The following is an 18,104-nucleotide window of genomic DNA, read 5'->3' as shown; positions in this document are numbered from 1 at the left end:
CATTTGTGTCGCCATCGACATTGAAAATATACATGAAGACAAGAAGACAGGCGAGCAACATTTAATTTCGCTAATTATGTCTTTACAAATTTAAGGTGGCAATAAACAATTCCCATAATCATATGACATACCTACTAAAACCAGAGTGCGGTGTATAAATCTGACTATATCACGAGCATGTGTTATATTATCACTATCAAATAGTCAATTGGATGTAACAATATGATGTACATTGATCCATATCACTCATATTACAGTAACAATATTTCGTGTGTTTAACACAAAATAACAACTTATCTTGTTAATACATGTTCAGTATATAGAGGTTATCACGCGAGTGTGTTTGGGGATGGTAAATATCCTGCATTAGGAATAAACATTGTATTTAGCGAGCCTTGGCGAGCTAAATACATAGTGTTTATTCCTAATACAGGATATTTACCATCCCCAAACACACAAGCGTGATAAACTCTTTATCATATAATGTCATTCTTGAATTCTGTGCTTCAAAATCGCTTTCCCTCCCTCGCCTTTCTCGGCAATCCATCGTTCTGTCCGCTAGAGTAACTGCCCTTTGTCAAAGGGAGGCTACTCTAAACCTAGTCTATGAGACGTCACAGCCACGGTCAGACGTTGTTGACAGTCGGTCTTTCCTTTCATAACGTTAAGAAGTGTAGTCAGATGTACACATAGCGACAAATCGAAACAAGGTAACAGTTCAAACATTTCGGTCGAATCCGACCATTTTGATTTGTGGAGAAGGTTTCAAGCCACAGAGGTCTACAAGCACAGATATGGCTACTGATCCCGCTTGGCTAGGCCTCGTGCCCTCGCAAAATTGTTTCGAAATTTATATTTCGAAAGTTGCAAAAACTTTTAAAATGCCTTAGCTTCGTCACAGTTAGACACTGATTTTCAGTATATTAGACTGTTCGTTTGATAATGATAGAAATTATCCCTGTAGTTTATCCAGATTCACGATGGTTAATTCTGACTCGATTGCCGAATGACGAATGCGACGCCATGTTTGTTTATAAACAGTGAAAGTAGTCCTACTTGACCTTTGATATTTGCATCTCTATCCGCATATGACCCCAACGGATATCGTTTTTATCCGTTGGCTTTATCCTGCCGAGAAACCTACCCATTATATGATAAATGTATATACGTGATCATGTTTCAACCAATAGCTAGATAGTTATTGAATCAGCGCATCTAAACCCAAAATGATATATTGTCTACAATCATATTAGTTCATCTCAGCTGGTGTAAAATCTCACGAGGGACACAAGGACACATTACGTATTCTGATAAAACGTTGAACTGGATGTTAAAGGCTTACCTCTCACCCATTACATGTACCCCACGTACATGTCATCCATTTAAACTTGAATTAATTATTTGTTTTGTCCATTCTGAGCCTTCTTCCAAAACGTGACCCTACTTAATGTGTGGATTTTAGAATATCATGAACTGAAACAGTTTTTCACGAATATCAAATTTTAACGGTATTGGTCGACATAAAAACATTAACAAAAAAACGCGTATGTGGTCACAAAAAATGTAACAGAAAAAATTAAATGAAAATACACAATGCTTGGCATGTATCATTGAACATAATGAAGCAGTGATTTGTAGTAATTAAAATATAGGCGATCAATGACTACATGAGAGCTGAACAAATAGGTGATGCGGAAGGTATAACACTGATACAGCTTAATGGGTATATGTTTCTGGATGCCAGATAACACAATTACAATGGGTTTCATTTCATGTGGTAAGTGACTTGGGTTTAACCCAACTTTGAACAGTATTCCATTGCTATCATGTCGTGTCAGCTTAATGTGGGAGGAAACCCCGAAGTGATGTAGGACGTTTATTACTTTGGTGAAACCCACGAGCACGGGTATGGTGCAGACAAACCTAAAAACATGATCGGGGCGAACCGGGATTAGAACCCGCGGTTTCTGGCGTGCCCAAGGGACACAACTCTGCACAGCGAATTGCAGTTCATTACATTGGAGAAAAATAACAATGTTATTACATGTCAACAGAACAACTTGAGAGCAGCATTTATTTTGTCGAACTAAATAGCAGCTTAGAGAACTATTCAGTTATTCGAAAAAATAGCATATTTATATTATTTAGATAATTACACAATTACTTCAGTTGTTAGTTTATCATTTTCTTTTCCACGGTATAAACCCTGACCATTTTACGATGGTCCAGAACATTGTAAGCCAAATTTGTTACTGAAAGGGAAATTGGATAAATAAACAATATCTCACCGTCAACTTTGATCGACAAAAGTATTTTCTACTTTGGACCCGGTTGCTATATTTGATATCAAAAGACCATCTGTAGACTTGAACAAGTCTCTAAGAAGATAATTATTAGTTTTAATCATAAAGTTCTTGGGAAGAATAAGAACAAGTTGTCCCTGTAAGAGACTGGAGTACTGTCCATTCAGTACAGCCTTGAAGCAATGCCAGACAATCTGGTGTTATTCAATTTATAGATGAATAATAGTAGATCGCTGAACACTGTCACTAATGATTTATTATAAAAATGACTTTGGCTGCTTAAAATGTCAGCAAGAATAGTAATCTAAGACAGCTTGGATAACAGTAAATATTCCTATCACGCCTTTATATGGATATATGAGTAATCACTTAACACTGTGCATAATGGAAACATATCAAACATAAACATGTCAAGTGCAAAACATAAGGTTCGATATTGCGCGGTAATCGTCACAAAATGATCCGGCTCTATTGTTATCATATTTCTTAAATGTAATATATAAATGTGAAGTCAGCGAGCCTGACCCCCGATCCTGTCAGTCGCCGCCGATACGATAAGCATGGGTTGCTTAAGACATATTTTAACCCGGGTGTTCACGGAGGGTTCATGAAAGTGACACAAAAAGGATATGTGTAGTGAAATACATAATGACGCTTGCTTACACTCGCATACCACAATTCATCTATATTGTTTTGAATTGATAATCAATGTTGTCAGTCCATGTCTTCAGTTTATGAATGTATATGCGGTTGGATTGATTTATGTACTCAAATACGGGGTGGAACATGGCCCATCTCACAATATAACCCCTCTAAACATGTAGAGTTTCATACACAGGAGTGGGGCATGGGCCATCAAACATAATGACCCCTCTAAACATGTAGCGTTTCATACAAAGGAGTGGGGCATGGGCCATCAAACATAATGACCCCTCTAGACATGTATCGTTTCATACACAGGTGGCAGCACACGGACCATCTTCTCGTACACGTGATTGGTAATCTCAGCTTCTGCATCTCTCGTGTCATCCTGGTAGGTTGGGTTCCTCACGGCGCCAACAGTAACGTCCGTCTTCTTCTGCTTGTCCGTCATCATCATTCTGTAAACAAGTTAAACACAGGATACAAACGTTAATTGTATACGTTGTTGAAATGCATTAGAATACTCGGTATGTAAACCTTATTCAATACAATTTAATTACGATAAAATTTAATCCTCTCATTTAATACCTCCTAATTTTTATAATCACAGTAAACATAAAATTCATTTTATCCTAACATGAATCCAAATTTTAAACCAATATATATCAAGTGAAATTAGTTGTGGCTTTCCTATTTTTTAGTCCTTCATAAAACAAAGTTGTTGCTATGGTTACCTTCTCCATCTGACCAGGAGGACCAGTAGGACCACCACAACCAATCCAAGGAAGACACACACAGCCACCAGCGCCCAGACAACATAGCCCCTATCTGCAGGTACAATATGACAAGTAACCATATCAACAACCATATTGAGATTAAGCACTGATAAACCATATTGGTGACCGCTTCAATTCAATTATCAGAGACTTTGGCCTATCCTCCATGTCTACATGCCATTGTTTGGCCGAAGTCGTTCAAAGCGGCATTGCACCATCCCATTCATTCGCTCAAAGCCCTTGTAGAATAACATGAGGCAGCTTGCAAAACAAATTATTAAAAAATTATTAAAATACAATGATTACGACAAACGAGCAAATTCATAACTTATGGTTGATATGTTTGCATGGCATACGACGCTAAATCAAGGACTCAGTAAAGCTTTCAAAAGGTTTTATGGTAGACATGTGGAGGACATTTCCAAATTTTAACGCATCAGTGACAAACATGATGTCAAATTAAATTCCCTATGTTAACTTGTACCATATGGTCCCGTGTTTTTTCAGGTGAACACTCGACATACCTTTGCACGGGTGCACTGCTGGGGCAGGACACGCTCACCCTTTAGTGAACACCTTGTGTCATCACTATTTGAGAGTGATTCATAAACACCTGCTCACGATATAGTCGGAATCGTACAATCGACTGTGTTTTTAGCAGAGATTTCTTATGAATATGGAAAAGGTTTTGTTATTGGGGAGAGCTTGATTGATTATACAACCGTAGTTGTAACTGCTATATAGAGAATATCACTGAGTGTGTCCTAATATCAAAATTATTACATCAACACGTCTGAACCGCCTATGCATGGGAACTGGCCTGACACTCCCTGGCTGGGGTAGGTTTCTTCTGTGTTTCTAGGATTACTTGGGCGACTTGCGGTCGACCTGCTTTTCTGGATATGCTCTGCATGATAGTGCCCAGGGTGTTCTTAACCATGGGAGTCTTGTTGTACCAAATGCCTGTTTTCTCACAATCGGGATGGAGTTTCGACAGGTAGAACACACCGCTGGGTCACCGCTTGGTCACTGCTGGATTCATTTTGATATATTCTGACATAGGAAGAATCCTGGTCAGAACCACTGATGACTCCTTGCTCATTCTGTGTTATTTCAGCTGCCGCAAAGGCAAGATATCTCTGCAGTTGTTGTCATCGCACCTTACTTCCAACGTGAAGCTCCTTCATCCCCACCATCTCGCCTACCACAGCAGAAGCAGACTGAACCAAATCATTTCAGGCAACCATGTCGGGTCTGTACGATCCAAATCACCAAAGTAAAGGAACAGTTTATTCACGTCTCACTCCTCTCCATGTAGTTTGTGTTTCAGCGGTTTCCCACCCTGCGATTAGTAGGTCTTGAAATTTAAACAATCTTTGGCTGCTGGTAAATTCCAGCCATTATGTTCATGTTGCGAGAATAATGGGGATTTTTCAGTTTTCAGTAAATAGCAGCTTTCGGGATCTCGGGGTACTATGGGTTGGTAGTTCTGATTGCCTTGTCCTATATTCAGCACAAAACATGTAGTATTGTAGCCAGGTCAATTAATGCGATTGTTAGGAAATCCGCCTTAATGTTGTCGAATTCACCAATCTAAAACAAGTAAAACATGGACAGAACCGACTGCTAAAAACCTCTGCGTGTTACCTTGGCGTTAATGTTTATACCTTCATGACATACTTCTTCATTCCAATTCTCCAGGTTTCCAGGATGACAAGGGGCGCCATCAGCACACTGGTCACATAGGTTTCTGCAGCTCTCACCGTAGGTACCCTTTGGACATACTTTCAAACAAATACGTCATGTGTAGCTACAAATATGTCATGTGTAATTACAAATATGTCATGTGTAAATACAAATACGTCATGTGTAGCTACAAATCAATGACAAAGTGGTTATATTACATTTGTTATTATATATGATAAGTTACTGGAAGAAGTAGTTATAATCCGATCCAGTGGTGAACATCGTCGACATTATCCTAGAACTTTCTGAAGGACAGAAACAGATTGTTCCACACTCTGCAATAAATATACATTCATACAAACAATTAAGGACGACCTCGTCTGTACCCAGCATGATGAACCGTTAATTCCATATGTCAAACACTTAGCAATGTCTTAATCTTCTTAATATCATGTTCGTCTTGGTTTTCCGGAATTGCGTATCTTGTAATTTGAACATCTGTCTGGAATAGAATCCGTCTTCAAGATATGAAAGTACATGGAGTTGTACGCGGAAGTATGACCTGTTCAATCTAAGTAACGGAGGCCTGTAAATAAATGTTTACACTCTTCAGTTTTGTTCGCTTTTGCCGCATTCTAGCTATATGACAGCGGTATGTAAATAGTCTGGACTAGGGTTGCGACCGGGTACGAAAACTGAACTCGAGTACCCGGCAGACAATACCCGAACCGGACTCGAGTACCCGTAGTTCAATGTTGTCCCACTTGTTTGTAATGCTTTTGCGAATAAAAGGTCATCAAACATCTGTTGATCTTTTCTAAGGTATATGGTTTTTTTTAAATGCATGCATGGATTACCTAAAACCACAAGTGACGCAGAATATCAAAGTAAATGCTCTTGTGTTTAAAACTTATACTTAAAAGGCGATTAGAGTTATCTTCCCTGAACGGGTATTCGAGTCCTGAAAATTGGACTCGAGTCCTAGGCTACCCGACCCGTTATCGGGTACTCGAGTACCCGTCGCAACCCTAGCACGGACCAGACAATCCATTGACTGATATCATGAGCATCGATCCACGGAACTGGGATACAATGACATGCATCAACCAAGTAAGTGAGTTTGACCATCCGATCTTGTTTGTCGCCTCTTACGACAAGCATGGGTTGCTGAAGACCTATTCTAACCCGAATCTTCAGGGGTTTCGGAGACCATTTCACGACACACGAAGGTAACTAATCAAATAATCTGGATTTCGACGTTTTGATTGGAGACATAAATTAATGTACCACCACACAACACACACACATAGGGTAGTGGGTTGTTCCCCATAGATGTAGCTAGGCAACGGTGATAACGCAATGGCCAAACGATTGTATCCATGTTCATGAAATGGACAGGTCAGACATTCCAGAGATCAGGCACATATTTTGAAGACTTGTACATTTTATTGACATCCTAAGGGAGATTGTTAATAATGTTCATATCTGCAGTGTTTTATTGTACAATAAGCAAACCCGCTTCGTCATTTATTTATTCAAGACATTGCATACACACCAGTTGTGCAGGTGTCGCCAATCCAGCCAGTGTCGCACCCTGCAGGACAATAGCCAGCGACGTTATCACATGTACTTCCATTGAAGCATTTCCCACATTCTCGGTTGCACATCCGACCATACCATCCAGAGGAACAGCCTGTTTAAAGATGAATTGATATGGCAGCTTAACCCTGTGTTCAGGCCAAAGATATACATTTGGATTAAATGTTTCAGTTGTCAATGTATATCCCTAACTGATCCTCTACTGTCTGTAATTGTACATTAATCGCTTTACTGGACGCTACTTGATATATATTTACCATATTTCCTGAAAACAGTAGCGCGTATGCCCCCAACAACTGATGTGTTAAAGTAGACATAAGATCGTGGTCCACAGCCTCCCGGAATTTCATCTACTCTCCCTCTGTAACAAAATTTAAAGAGTCAAGGCATGACAATATTTTCTGTCTTGCTTGTGAAACGTGAGGTACAACATTACCTTCTAAATATGTTGTGATACAATTGATATTACATAAAGCGCGCTCAAGGAATACTAGTGTTTTCCTTCATTGACTCATTGACAATGTATTTGCAGTGATCTAAGTGGCAGCAAATGACTGAAACGCTCGTAAAATGTCGAGTGTTGTAGTAGAAGTAGGATTAGAATTACAAACCCCAATTGTAAACATGAAGGACTTGATCGTCCCAGAGGTTTCGAGTTGGGACAGTTTCCTGAAGGCTAGCTGTATCCATATAAGAGCGACACAAGGGGCTCTCTAGGCCTTTTCGACCTAACTTGTATTTTTCATCTACTGAGTTGAGTACCTGTCCGATTTAATGCCAGCTTCCAACACCGGCTGTGTTAACAAGATTATTAAGTTAAAGGGATGTCGCGAGTTATAACTGAGTGCATCCTTCAGAGAAAGCACACACACACACACACACACACACACACACACACACACACACACACACACACACACACACACACACACATACATACATACATCATCATTGTGGCAAAATACAACCTAATAAACAATACACGACCTAATAAACAAAGGTATATATGATCCACTATGTACCTACCTGTCCCCAAACGGCCCAGCGTACAGAACACCTTCGAACTGATGAACAGACAGATATACAGTGTCGTTACTGTAAACAGTGGTTTCCTTTGTCTCAACGTCCAGAGAACCCAAGGTGCGCGCTCCAGTGTCAGCGTAATACAATCTGTGGCCTGTGACAGAAATTGGCCATTTTAGGATGTCGTATTTCACTTGTACAGTATTTAGTTAATAAAGAAGCAACACTTTGTTTTATCACAAATAGCCGTAAGAAACCTCAAACAATCGTATTTTTTGGTCTTGTGGTGAGGATTTGTAGAAATGTTTTGATGATTTTCATTTCCTTGAAATAGGAATGAGTAGAGAAATAGGAATGAGAATCCAACACTCAGGTCGAAATATGTACCCATGCTTTGTTTCAGAGGAAACTATCATTTTTAAATAACATCTTTAAAAGAAAAAAAACTGATCGAAAGTGTGACAGGTTCCGGTATTACCATTGTGAAAAAAAACCACGAAAGCCATGTCTCATCTTTATGGATTCAATATTTTCCCAGAGTTTTTTTTCAAAATCTGTCAAAGATGTATAACATCATTTGTCATGATCATTGGGTTTCAGATCCGAAGATGTTGACAGACGACGACAAGATAATCGTCAATATCATACGAATGAGAACATGACAACGCCAAACATGTATACTTACCTTCTTTGTCAAACATCATCCCGAAATGGTCCCCAGTCTTTTTGTTAAGTAGGGTTACATACTCAGTTCCGTCGTAATTCATCATGGTGATTTTTGAAGCAAATGCTAGAAAGAGCTTCCTGCAATGTAAAACGGTACTCGACTGTAAGCCACGCGTAAGAGTTTGCTTCCGAAACTGTTTATATATTTTAACATGGCAACTTGAATCTATTGATTTCAGTTTCAGTTGACTTCAATTCTTACTTGTTTTGAGTGTCGGTTGCTATTCCCCATACTGATGATTTTTCAATCGGAACCTTTGTCAGTATCTGTGTATCCATGGTTACCTTCCACAAGGAGGAGCTTCCATTTTGAGAAAGCTCAAAAACGAAGATTGTCCTCAGTTGAGAATCAAGGGCCATTCCATATAAACCTAAAAAACACAATGTGAACTCAAACGTATATTCCTGAAGGGAAATAAATGATATACCCGTCACAATGAAAGTAAGACAGTCTTTACAAAATGAAATCCACAACTTAAAGTATCTACACTAATATATCCTTTGGAGATCAGGCACAATTATGCTTTGAGTGTATGGTACAGGGTGGCGTTCCACAATCCTCTATGATATTGGGGTCGAATCCTAGAATCGTCCCAATTATGGTTTGACAGCACCATAAGTTTGGCAATCATGTACCAGCTGTTACATCACTGTGCTCCCCCACCCCTCCACCCACCAAGCTAATAACTGAAATACTGTGGCGATGTTTCCAAATATGCCACAAGGAATAACATCTATGTTTATCCTGTATATAGAGATATTATATTTAAGAACATTGGCATTTTACAGTCAAACGTTGGTAACCCCAATGGACAACACAGCCATGGATAGAAAGAAGAGTGTAGCAGGTTTTTTTGGGGTGTGTGTGTATTTTTGTGGTTTTTTTGTGTTGTTGTTTGTTTTTGTTGTTGTTTTTTGTTTTGTTTTGTTTTTTGTTGTTGTTTTTTTTTTTTTGGGGGGGGGGGGGGGGGGCGGCTAGCGCCGATACATGTTTATGGTTTATCACATCAAGCTCACCTTACACACATATAATAGCTCATTCAATCTGAAGGGGGATCTCCCTTAACATGACTGTGCTCAGGTCATTGAGTTTTAGATTGAAAGGAATTAATAGATAAAAGACATTTCACATTTATCACAAGAGTATTCTGGACATATTTATCATTGGATTGGTTCCATATAATCGTCGATTAGTTAATGAAACAAGCAGAGAGGCAAGATACTTTTCATTTGTAGCATCCGGAGTAAGTCACAAAACCAATAGCAAGATGATCAATCTGGCATGTAGGCCTCGGCATTTTTTCGATTACGACACACATGAGTTCATGGTCAGATCTAACTTTTAACGAATCAAAATGAGATATTGTGACATGTGACAAAAACAAGCCAGCCCCTAACACTATGAAATGATACCTTCAACTTTAAGAGAGGAGACCGCGGTTTGCAATCGATCGAGTCGAATCCCGGTCGATCTAAGTTCTCCCAGTTAGTGGCCGGTCTGATCCTGTCGTGTATTGATAGATGACTGAGAGTAAGTAAAACAATGTGAGTATAAAGCTGGTGTTGCGTTTCTATATTATGCGAGTATGAATGTTGATGGAGACAATTTGGAGTAAGCGTCATTAGACAAATCACTCCTTGACGGAGCTGAACCGGTGCTGACAAGGCGACTTACAAAGTCATGGCTTAACTGACCATGATGACCAGGAACGGCAATACTTTCAGTAACTGTAGTGGGGTCGCACTTGACGCCATAACGCAGCTTCGACAGCAGGTAGGTGTTGCTGAGTGTTCAACTTCATCACTACAAAATATACATACATGCTTACCCCTCGACACGTTCACCCACGTCTCATAGTCTTCTCCCGATGACTTGACTCTGCAAACTGACTGGAGAGCATAGTCGGACCAATACACATAGTCCTCAACATGGTCATACACGGGGCACCGCGGGTTGGGGGTGTAGATCGGGAGAACCGTGCAGCCAGCCCCAGCATCAAGGACACATCGGAACACACTTCCATTGACTTCTAGACTCCCACCACTGTCTGTTATGAACATGATCTTTTCTGTCGCTGAAAATGAAGACGTAACTTCTTTAATTTTCAGCCAAACTTTGTTAACTTGACGTCATTTGCGCCATTTGTCATAGTAACCGTATTCGCGGTAATGAGCGCTCTTGAGCTTATTAAAACCATTCACAACTAGTTAAATATATTTTCAGCGGGTAGATCGAGCGGGTAGTGAACAAATATCGTTCATACTTGGGTGTGCCACAAACGTGTGTTTGGACTAGTAAAAGCAGCAACACACACACACACACACACACACACAACACACACACACACACGCGCGCGCGCGTTATGCACGTTGCTATACTAGTGCAATAATCTTGAAGGCGCCGTTAAACCTCATTTCACCTCTCCTCACCACATTCATTAGGAAACTCTGCCAAAAGCAGAGTCGGTCGTACGAGTCTGACTATATCATGAACTTGTGTTTATGTATCACTATCAAATAATAATGATACCAGGTTTTCCGGAAGGATGCGAGTATATTACCCCATCACAATCACATACAAAGACAAGTCAAAAACCACAGGGACATATGGTAAAAATAGGAAATTGCATCGCACACCAATTTTGTTATTTGTGCGTCGAATTTGGAACCGTCCTCCACTTGTAAACCATTAACCTATTTAAAACTTTACACAGGTCTTGGACGATACTCCTTGCCTAAATGCCTTACACCCATATTTTTCATACATGTTATCAATGAGAAAGTTCAGCATTCCACATATCGTTTTCTCAGTAAACTTCCGATGGCGTTTGCTTTCCTTTAAAAAAAAACTGCCCTGAACCTCTGAACACAGATATGTAACTGTGATAAAAGCCCAATGGATTCAAGGGATGACATTTTTCCTTAAGTTTGTCATGTGGGACAATGGCGTACAAAGTTGAAAAATCAAATGTTTTGACAGAATGGAACTTGGTCTTTTCTGAGATTGTGAAAGTCAAACAAATCCTTTGCGTTTTGGGAATCCGCATCGTAATAATTGTCTCGAATATTTATGAATATAAAGAGAGTCATCCCTTGCTTGTAATAAGGATAATGGGATTTGGTGGTACATTTGCTCGACCCAGCAATACATCTGTCTTTGGGGATTTCTATGGAGCTTTGGAATCCAGATCAAAATAGGAAATGGCAGGTTTGAGAAACAAGCCGAGAGTTGAAAGTTATCTATGGATTTGTTGTGATAAAACACTTATAACCAATGACCAAATATTATTTTGTTATTTTCAGTAGCATAACATTTACATTACTTTATATTAAGCACAGTTATTTTTGTCCGCTAGTATACTAACCCAGTAAGGTAACGTATATATCATTTCTAATATTCAATGTTGTTAAAAAAATTAAAAACTAGTGTGTGAAAGAGCGTTTATTTCAGTCATGAAACGGCGTATAAGTACAATAACATTGACAAAACCATTTACATAATAATAAAAAATATCTGCAAAACGCTGATTCCATTGTACAACTCCGACTATATCAGAAGCGTGTGTTTATCAATAACTTTCACATAGAGATGATACCAGGTGTTCGCGAAACTAGGGGATTCCATTGTACAACTCTGACTATATCAGAAGCGTGTGGGTTTTTTTTATCAATAACTTTCACATAGAGATGATACCAGGTGTTCGCGAAACTAGGGGATTCCATTGTACAACTCCGACTATAGCAGAAGCGTATGTTTTTTTATATCAATAACTTTCACATAGAGATGATACCAGGTGTTCGCGAAACTAGGGGATTCCATTGTACAACTCCGACTATAGCAGAAGCGTGTGTTTATCAATAACTTTCACATAGAGATGATACAAGGTGTTCGCGAAACTAGGGGATTCCATTGTACAACTCCGACTATAGCAGAAGCGTGTGTTTTTTTATATCAATAACTTTCACATAGAGATGATACCAGGTGTTCGCGAAACTAGGGGATTCCATTGTACAACTCTGACTATATCAGAAGCGTGTGGTTTTTTATCAATAACTTTCACATAGAGATGATACCACTGGCAGGTGTTCGCGAAACTAGGGGATTCCATTGTGCAACTCTGACTATATCAGAAGCGTGTGGGTTTTTTTATCAATAACTTTCACATGGAGATGATACAAGGTGTTCGCGAAACTAGGGGATTCCATTGTACAACCCTGACTATAGCAGAAGCGTGTGTGTTTTTTTAAATCAATAACTTTCACATAGAGATGATACAAGGTGTTCGCGAAACTAGGGCATTCCATTGTACAACTCCGACTATAGCAGAAGCGTGTGTTTATCAATAACTTTCACATAGAGATGACGCCAGGTGTTCGCGAAACTAGGGGATTCCATCATACACCTGTTTTGTCATTAATGCGTCTAATATAGACATGTAATCGACATGTCCTCAGGGGCGGTCCGGTAGCCTAGTGGTTGAAGCGTTCGCTCGTCACGCCGAAGACCCGGGTTCGATTCCCGACATGAGTACAATTTGTGAAGCTCATTTATGGTGTCCCCCGCCGTGATATTGCTGGAATATTGCTAAAGGCAGCGTACAATCAAACTCACTCACTCACTCACTCACACACTCACATGTCTACAAATCACTCTACACGTTTGTAAACTTTACAAAGGCATTGAATGTTGTAACCCTTATCAAACAACCTGATCAAAGAACCTTTGAGCTTGTGTCAAATGATGGTCTTTGTAATCCTCGTTGAAAGAGCATGCTCGATAGTACCCCAAAAGTCCGAGATGTAGACACAAAAGGCTGTAATGTTATGGGATATTGCTCGACATAAAGGGAAAGTTGACTACTGGAATGTTGAAGTCAACTTACACTTTTGTGGATAGTTTTTTGTCACTCTGAATCGTTACGCATAGCATGTGTTACAGGCGTTAAGTGCATGTATACAGCCTCGTATGTTCAGAGTGGCGAAAACGTATCCACAAGACCGTACATGCATTTGTCAACAAACAGTCTACTCTCATTTACACCAGGAAGTTTGCAATGGGTATGATTGAGTCACAACATATGCGTACGTGTGATATCATATATTTATAAGCAAACACACAATAACATCTATTTTTGAAAATCACAAACACAAAGCTGATCTTTACATTTTATTTTTCAAATTTACCTGCTGATAACAGGTACTTCCTGACTGATCTTTTTTTAATCATCGTTAATGCCGATCTGCGATTTCACAAATATGTTCATTTTTAAGTTAAGACGTACAAGAATGCACGTGGTAGTATTTGTACGAGACATATATATCTAAAGCGTAAAATACGGACACTGGTCGTTTTCTGCGTTCGCCAAACCACGAATTTTACGATCTTTCAATTCTGTTTTTTAACCACTATTGCATTCTAATAGGCGCCCCTCTTTTTTAATTTTGACAGCGCCCTGGGCGCTTATTACGTCGAAAACGTTATAATATACGTTATTGAGTTTCCACTGGATTCATCTTAGGATTTGTAAGTGGGGCGAGGGACAAGCATTTTTATTTTAAATTTTCTCTCGGAATTAGGTCATGGCTCATAGATTATGGACAACGTCTTTGAGTATAGTCTATATTTACGAAATTGGGAAGAATGTAAATTTATATGGAAGGGTTAATCAATATACGAAAATATATAATAATTACGAAAGTATATTGTTTTGTTTTCTTTAAAAAGACTTTTTTTTAAAGCAAAACATATACACTTTATTCAGATGTATTGTAGGCCATAGGCCCATGATACAATGGTTACAGTGGTGATGGGAGCTGGAGATCCCAACTGACTTTGCCTTAGATTCATAGCTTTTAGAATATACATGGCTAGTTTCTTAACAGTAAATGGGTTGGTGGATGACATTAAAATATTGTACGTATGTCTTGTCGGGAACTCATAATAATTCAAGGATATATATTCTGACCTCAAAACTTGATAACAATCACAAATTAAAATAAAGTGATACTCATCTTCGATATAATCATGTTTACAAACAGTACAACCTCTTTCTTCTCTAGGTTCCTTATTATGTCTACCTGATTCAATTCATAGATGGTGAGAACTACATCTGAAACGAGCAATAATACTTCTACATTTATCACATGATAACATTGTAATATACATTTCAACACCAAGTGTTTGCTTATACAAAGAATAATAATATGATTTCGAACTTTCATGTAAAGCTCAATGCCAGTCTTGTTGGTACGATAGTTTTAGTCTTACAAAAAAATCTTTTATAAACAGAGGTATATTTGCAACACACTGTTGATCCCATATAAAACCAAATCCTGTTGACACAATAATGTGTCTAATTTTGGAAACCCAGTTAACTTTACCATTACCTACAGCTTGCTGTTGCATATTATAAGCATAAATGTATAGAGGGTGTCGGCCACATTCACCTCTTATAACGTGATTTGAGGTGGAGACCTTGAAGCCTAGAAAGCGCTTACAAGCCATCATGTGGATACTTTCAATATCATTACAAATTTCAGGACTCAGACCCCATATTTCTGCTCCATATAGCAAAATTGGGCTTATTTTGGTATCAAATATTTTAAAAAATAAATCAAAGGGTATGGGCTTAAGGTTAGAGAGATTTCAGTATGCCACATAATACTTTCTTGGCTTGTAGTGCTGCATCCTTGACACGTTTACCCCATGATAAAGTTCTTGTAAAAGATAAACCTAAATATTTGTACGAGGTTACACAATCAAGACTGGAACCATCAAAATTCCATTTCTCATACTTTGATAAAACACCACCTTTTAAAAAAAACAATGACTTTTTTTTTCCAGATTGACACACAAATGGTAGGTATCACCAAAAATGTTTTAGCGTTTCAATACTTTTCTGAAGACCATATACAGTGTCAGAGAGCAAAACAACATCATCTGCAAATAATAACAAAAATAGTTGAATAAGTTCAGGACGAAGCTGTAAGCCTGTTGAACAAGATAATTCTATATCCATTGCCAACTCATTTATAAGCATAGAAAATAATAATGGACGCATCCCTGCCTTAAGCCAAGAGGACAATGAAATTCTTCAGAGAAAATATTATTTGATCCTACACTAGCCTTCACACACTTTTTTATATATAAACTGTAAGGAAAGTAAAAGCTTGTTGGATACACCCTGCTGCATTAATATAGACCACAATTTAGACCGATCAACAAGGTCAAAAGCCTTTTTAAAATCTACAAATAATGCATAAAGTTTGCCATGTTTTTTTGCTAAATAACGCTGAATGACTGCTTGTAAAATATAAATGTTGTCTATTGTACTGTATTCTTTCCGAAAACCTGCTTGGGATTCCACAATTTTATCATATGCACTGGACCAAAAGGATAGACTTGTAACATAATCTGGGCGAACCGGGATTCGAACCCACAATCATAGGTTTCTTGCGTGCCCAAGAGACGCAACTCTGCACAGCGGATTGCGACGCACTAGACGACTGAGTCACCCGTGAAATAAACGTTTCCTTAACTAAAAAAGTAATTTTGCATTAATGGGAAGCCAACGTACCATTGTTAGATTCCGCAGTAGAGTGGAGGAGTGCCAGAGCAGAGATCTACAGTAATGGGAAGCCAACGTACCATTGTTAGATTCTGCAGTAGAGTGGAGGAGTGCCAGAGCAGAGATCTACAGTAATGGGAAGTCAACGTACCATTGTTAGATTCTGCAGTAGAGTGGAGGAGTGCCAGAGCAGAGATCTACAGTAATGGGAAGTCAACGTACCATTGTTAGATTCTGCAGTAGAGTGGAGGAGTGCCAGAGCAGAGATCTACAGTAATGGGAAGCCAGTGTACCATTGTTAGATTCTGCAGTAGAGTGGAGGAGTGCCAGAGCAGAGATCTACAGTAATGGGAAGCCAACGTACCATTGTTAGATTCTGCAGTAGAGTGGAGGAGTGCCAGAGCAGAGATCTACAGTAATGGGAAGCCAACGTACCATTGTTAGATTCCGCAGTAGAGTGGAGGAGTGCCAGAGCAGAGATCTACAGTAATGGGAAGCCAGTGTACCATTGTTAGATTCCGCGGTAGTGTTGAGGAGTGCCAGAGCAGAGATCTACAGTAATGGGAAGTCAACGTACCATTGTTAGATTCTGCAGTAGAGTGGAGGAGTGCCAGAGCAGAGATCTACAGTAATGGGAAGCCAGTGTACCATTGTTAGATTCCGCGGTAGTGTTGAGGAGTGCCAGAGCAGAGATCTACTGTAATAGGAAGTCAACGTACCATTGTTAGATTCTGCAGTAGAGTTGAGGAGTGCTAGGACACACAGGACGAGGACAGGTGCAGTATCCACCATGTTGTCACACAAGTACGTCTACCCCGCCAGGTGGTGACACAGGTAACTCAGCTCAACAACTGGTTGTGCACGAGGAAGTATATTACGCCTCAACGCAGTTTGCACCTTTATGTAACAGTGATATGCTAAACTAAACTATGAACTGTAGGTATTTGAGTAGGTTTAAAATGTCACGTCGGTCAGCAATTTATGCACGTTACATTATGAAATGTGATAGGATGAATCGAAAATAATACGATCGCACTCTTATATATAAGTTATAAAATATAAATTATTACCCATTTCCAGGTATCATTGTGACATTCAGTTCACCATTGATGTCCTACAAGTGGCCATCAAGAATTAGTCTGCTATATTTAAGGGTTATTAATAAACGTCCGATATGGCTCCACATTAACTCATGTGGTTGTATTCGCATGATGCTGATAAAAAGAATATAAATGCACGTTCCGGCAGGATAAACCCTTGCGGCCGGAAAATAACGTCTAGCTTTTTGTGTCAGATAAGATTGTGAATATCATGTGTCTCCCAATAGTCTTATACATTGTCAACATCATAGCTATACATTGTCAACATCATAGCTATACATTGTCAACATCATAGCTATACATTGTCAACATCATAGCTATACATTTTCAACATCATAGCTATACATTGTCAACATCATAGCTATATATTGCCAACATCATAGCTATACATTGTCAACATCATAGCTATACATTGTCAACATCATAGCTATACATTGATTTGATTTGCTGACAAGCTGACAAACGGTGAAGCTTCTGAAAAATCTTTTCAAATCGCCGTTAGACCCAAGTTAATATCTCAAGGAAATAACAATCATGTGTCAAACTGTAAATATGAAATGTAGATTATGCAATTGATTTAATGAGACTGTCCAACAGATTGTCAGTGGATGCCCAGCTTTGGCACAAACACAGTATCTTAAGCGACGAGATGGAGTGGCTCGATCCTTTTATTACCGGTTT

General features: G+C 39.0%; 1 protein-coding gene across 1 annotated transcript; it reads right to left on the bottom strand.

The window, feature by feature from the left end:
• Positions 1-2,706: 2,706 nt before the first annotated feature.
• On the bottom strand, positions 2,707-17,119 carry LOC139450491 (uncharacterized). Its single transcript, XM_071232206.1, has 10 exons — positions 17,043-17,119; positions 10,585-10,830; positions 8,958-9,126; positions 8,715-8,833; positions 8,033-8,183; positions 7,264-7,367; positions 6,963-7,100; positions 5,389-5,505; positions 3,680-3,773; positions 2,707-3,403 (listed from the first exon to the last, which is right to left on the bottom strand). The coding sequence occupies exons 1-10, from the start codon at positions 17,113-17,115 to the stop codon at positions 3,238-3,240; spliced, it is 1,377 nt and encodes a 458-aa protein (XP_071088307.1). The 5' UTR covers positions 17,116-17,119; the 3' UTR covers positions 2,707-3,237.
• Positions 17,120-18,104: the final 985 nt, after the last annotated feature.

This window comes from Haliotis cracherodii, unplaced genomic scaffold (assembly GCF_022045235.1).
Source record: "Haliotis cracherodii isolate W230 unplaced genomic scaffold, xgHalCrac1.p SCAF_8, whole genome shotgun sequence".
Taxonomy (NCBI): Eukaryota; Metazoa; Mollusca; class Gastropoda; order Lepetellida; family Haliotidae; genus Haliotis; species Haliotis cracherodii.
This window is presented reverse-complemented; position numbering and strand designations above follow the sequence as displayed.